The sequence below is a fragment of the Tupaia chinensis genome, unplaced genomic scaffold (genome assembly GCF_000334495.1).
Source record: "Tupaia chinensis unplaced genomic scaffold, TupChi_1.0 Scaffold000258_1, whole genome shotgun sequence".
Classification (NCBI taxonomy): Eukaryota; Metazoa; Chordata; class Mammalia; order Scandentia; family Tupaiidae; genus Tupaia; species Tupaia belangeri.
Genome location: NW_006159738.1, coordinates 1,044,223 through 1,048,756, shown reverse-complemented (window position 1 = coordinate 1,048,756; position 4,534 = coordinate 1,044,223). Strand labels below are relative to the sequence as shown.

The following is a 4,534-nucleotide window of genomic DNA, read 5'->3' as shown; positions in this document are numbered from 1 at the left end:
AGGGGGCGGGGGGGGGGGGGTGGGAGGTGCGGCCTGGTCCGCGTCACAGTGGTCAGAGTCAAGTGCACGGGCACCCACAAGCCTTGTCGCAGCCGGGCTGTGGCCCTGCCTACAAGGGCCTCTTCCCAGCCACCACCCACCCGACAGGGCCACGTTACTCGGGCTGGTGGAAGAGGGCAGGGAGGAGGCTGAGGTAGGTCTGGGTGTCATCCGCCCCAGCAGCTTAAGCCCAGGGCAGGGCGTGGACCTTGGTGAGGGACTGCCTGGCTCCCGGCTCCAGTGCAAACAGCTCTGACTGCCCACGGGTGGAGTAGGGGGCGTGAGCTCAGGCAAGAACCCGAGTGGAGCACCCGGCCAAGCCGGCTTCGCTGTATATGCTGAGCTCCACTAGCCGGCACACCTGCAGCCATGCCTGCCACTTCTTGCCCACTGCTCTGCTAAGGAGACTTTCTCCCCTTTGTCTTTTCATCTCCAGGGACAGTGGGTAAGGCTGGCCACAGGGTGTGGCAGGCCACGGGGCAAGGAGCTGATTTGACCTGGAGTGTGTGAGCTTCCCCTCCCATTTCTCTACGTGGGCCTGGCCAAGGCCTTTGTCAGGGATTCTGTCTGCAATCTCTGGTTCTTGGGGACATGGAAGACAGTAACGGGGCTCCCTCCTAGCAGGGTGGCCTCCCTCCAGACAGTGCCCAGGCCAAGCGAGGTTGTGAGGCTGCAGGTGTGTGGTCCTGCCGACCGTCCCTCTGCCCCTCCCCCAGCAGCCGCGGGGCCTGGGTGGCACGGCTTGTCCCTCGCCCCCGGGCACCCACCTCCATGATGTTTAGCTGCTCCACACTGGAGGCCACCCGGAACTCAGGGCCACTCTGGCGGTACAGACCGTCTGCAACCAGAAGCCGTGCTGTGAGCTGAGGGTGTGCGGGCAGCCCAGGGCCAAGGTATGCCTACAGCCTAGGGCCGAGGGTGTGCGGGCAGCCCAGGGCCGAGGGTGTGCAGGCAGCCCAGGGCTGAGGTGTGCCTGCAGCCCCCGGCGTCCAGTACTGTGCCACCCAGAGCAGGTTACCTTGCGGGTCCTCGGGCTCCGGGCTCTCGATCTTGTCCATGAGGTCGTTGGAGCTCCACTTGCTGATGTCCTCAGGGAACATGTCCTCGGGCTCCGACAGATCCTCTGGGAGGGGGAAGGGGGCCTTAGCAGGGAGGTCGGTCTGGCTGCAGGGGCAGGGACCCTGAGCCTCTGTGGCCAGTGCCCCTCTGTGCCCAGTCCCACAGCTACCCGGCGTCTTCCTGACTCTTTAAAAATATTGTAGCATTAGGGCCAGCAGGGGGCGGGCCAAGGCGCTGAATTCTACATGGCCAAATGTGGTTCAAATCCTAGTCCCAGCAGCATGAAATCATGCTGGGCGGGACCAGCAGATGGCGTAATGGTTACGTCGTTGGACTCCCATGTAGTCCAGCAATTCAAGTCCTGGACCCGGCCGCTTAAAGCTCACACCAGCCACAGGTGTGTGCATGCACAAAATCCCGAGAGGAGAATGGAGGAGGGAGTGCAGCGTGGCCATCCCCCGGGGGGTGATGTCTCACTTTCTGTCTCTGTATCTCTCTGTCTCTCCAGCAAACACATGTGCCCTACAGCAAATATCTCTCGAAAAAAGGAAGAAAGAGAAAGAAAATCACGCTGGGTGAGTGTGCGTGGGCACCTAAAATCCTGAGAGGAGAGTAAAGGAGAAGGGATTGTGGTGTGGCCATTCCCTCTGGGAGGCGCTTTCTCACTCCCCCGCCCTCCGGCGAGCACAGGTGCCCTACAGCAAACTGAAGACATAAATAATGAAACCGTAACAGTCAGACACAGGTTTCCCCATTTACACTCCTAAGCTGGCCTTTACCACGACGCTGGGTGAGCTCCTCTGCCCCCAGCAGGCAGTCATCACCCCTGCCTGCCCGGCCTGGCCCCCAGCGATCCACGTCTGGCCCTGTGCATCTGCCTTTCCGGACGTGGGGTCAGTGGGACCACGTGGTGCGTGCGGTCTGCCTTCGCTCCCATCATGCTTTGGAGCCTGTTTCTCTTAGCGGCACGTCAGTGCTCTGTCCCTCCCGGGCTGAGCCTGCTCCACTGTACGGACAGACCGTTTCCATCACCCGCTCCACTGATGAGCTGACGTTTTGTTTTTAAAGAATTATGTAAATTATTATTGTTATTTTAATTTGCTATAGGGTACACGTGCTCATCAAGAGAGACAGAAAGAGGGGTAGTGAGAAAGCAAGACACCAGGTCCAGGACTTGAACTGCAGGCCTTGTGGGAGTTCAGTGCCTCAACCACCACGCCACCTGCTGGCCTCGATCCTGACTTTAAGTTTCTTTTTGTTTTTAAAGACAGATTTTTGCTATAGGGTACATGTGCTTGCCAGAGAGACAGACAGAAAGCGAGAAATCACCCCCCAGGGGGGATGGCCACGCCACAATCCCTTCTCCATTCTCCTCTCAGGATCTTGGGCACGCACGCACATGCACGGGCATGAGTTTTAAGCCACCGGGTCCAGGACTTGAACTGCAATTGACTACATGGGAGTCCAGCGGTGTAACCAATTTTCTTACAGTTACATTTTTTTTTTTTTGAGAGATTTTCACTATAGGGCGCGTGCGCTCGCCAGACAGACAGAGACATTAGAGACAGAAAGCGAGAAATCACCCCCCAGGGGGGATGGTCACGCCGCAATCCCTTCTCCTCCATTCTCCTCTCGGGATCTTGGGCACGCATGCACACGCGCCCGGCGTGAGTTTTTAAGCCACCGGGTCCGGGACGCGAACCGCGGTTGACTACGTGGGAGTCCAGCGACATAGCCATTACGCTAACTGCTGGTTCCCTACAGTTACATTTTTATTGCTAGGAGGCACACACAGCCATGGGGTGGGGAAGAGAGAGAAAGCACTTCCGTTGGGGCATGGTCATGCCGCAGTCCTTTCCCTCCATACCCACAGGATTGGGGACACAGCAGCACACGTGCCCGCTATGTTTTGCAAGTTGCCAGGGCCAGGATTCAAACCCAGCCAGGCAGGTGGGCTCCGGCTTTCCACTCATAGCACCTGACCACTGTGGTCTGGAGCCGGCCTGTTCCCGAAAGTTCTGCGTCCCCCGAGGCCCAGCGTGGTGAGAAGTGCCCTACAAGCTGCACCCACGACTCTCGTGTTTCTGGACCCGTCTGCTTTGACCTGAGGCTCTGACACATGCCAGCTCCTCCTCTGGGCACTGGACGGGCCCTGGGCCAGTTTCTCCAGGACGCTGCGGCCCTAGCACCTCCTCTGTGCTGCCCCTTCTCTTACAGTTTCTTCCTGTTTTATCTCTGGCTGCATTAGATGTGTAGTCTCCTCTTACCAGGGGCCAAGACGCCCTTCCCATGCTCGGTGAGGCCCCTGGTGCAGAGGCCAGCTTGGGAGCCACGTGCCACTTGTCCCAGACCCTGGAGGCCACGGGCTACGCAGGCACTGCCCTGCCCGGACCCTGACTCTCCGAGTTTGTCCCGTTTGGGCTGGCCAGTTAACCAGGATGCTGTAGCTCCTCCGCTGCCAGGCCACCGCAGTGCGAGAAGACTCTGGCCCTGGTCTGACAGCGAGTGGCCACACCCTCCTGAGCCTGTCCCTGCCTGTCCCTGCCGCAGGAACCTCGTCTAGCTCAGCGACCTGCCTGCAGAGGCCAGCTCCCCGTGCATGCCACTGGCCCTCCAGTCTCCTGAGGGGGATGGGCACGGTGCCAAGCGAGTGTCAGTGCTTGCATCTTCTTTTTTTGTTTAGATTGCTAGGGGGCGCATGTGCCAGCCAGAGAGAGACAGGGAGGGGCAGGAGGAAAGCACCCCTCCCCGGGGTATGGCTGCACCACAATCCCTTCATCTTCCCTACTGTTGAGATTTAGGGCATGCACCCAAATGGGCCTGCTGTGTGTTTCAAGCTGCCGGGGTGGGGCCGGGACCTGAACCCCATAGCCGGTCATGTGGGACTCGGCTCCCTTAACCAGCAGGCCACAGGCCGGCCCGTGAGCGTGCATCTCTCGGCACAGCTGGGTCACATGTGTGCCCGTCATGCTTACTGGGACCTGCTGCAAGGTGGGTGCTTCACGCGTGTCCCGCCTCGTGCGCGTTCTCGAGTGTCTACATCAGATGTACATTCACCCAATCAAAAAAAGTATGAAAGTTAGCAAATTGGAAGAAGTTATATTTCTCGTGTAAATAAATTCACGTATGGGGGAAGAGACAACTGGTCTGAACACATGTCCTTTGGGGGGTCTGAAGAAAGCTGTTCCCCCACGACCCCAGACTCAGGGGAGCCGGCCTCCTGGTGACGTCATCGCATCCTCTGTGCCCACCCAGCGCAGCAGGTAGTGGGTGTGTTATAGGAACAGGGATCCCCACTTCAGCCTCCCCCACCCCACCTCGCCAGGAAGCCCCGCCTACCGTGTGCATCGAAGAACTCGTCCTCCGAGCTCTCGTCGGAGTCCCTGGCGATACTCTGCATCCGCCACTCCGAGATGCTGTGGCGGGGGGGGGCGGG

The 4,534-nt window shown here is 59.4% G+C and overlaps 1 protein-coding gene across 1 annotated transcript in view; it reads right to left on the bottom strand.

Annotated features, from left to right (window-relative positions):
* PITPNM2 (phosphatidylinositol transfer protein membrane associated 2) overlaps positions 1-4,534 on the bottom strand; it is a 79,735-nt gene that overhangs the window by 12,610 nt on the left and 62,591 nt on the right. Inside the window, exons 8-10 of the mRNA XM_014588089.2 lie at positions 4,438-4,524; positions 1,058-1,162; positions 807-877 (exon numbers count right to left, since the gene is read on the bottom strand). Coding sequence (XP_014443575.1) covers positions 807-877; positions 1,058-1,162; positions 4,438-4,524 — 263 coding nt within the window. The remainder of the gene's footprint in view (positions 1-806; positions 878-1,057; positions 1,163-4,437; positions 4,525-4,534) is intronic.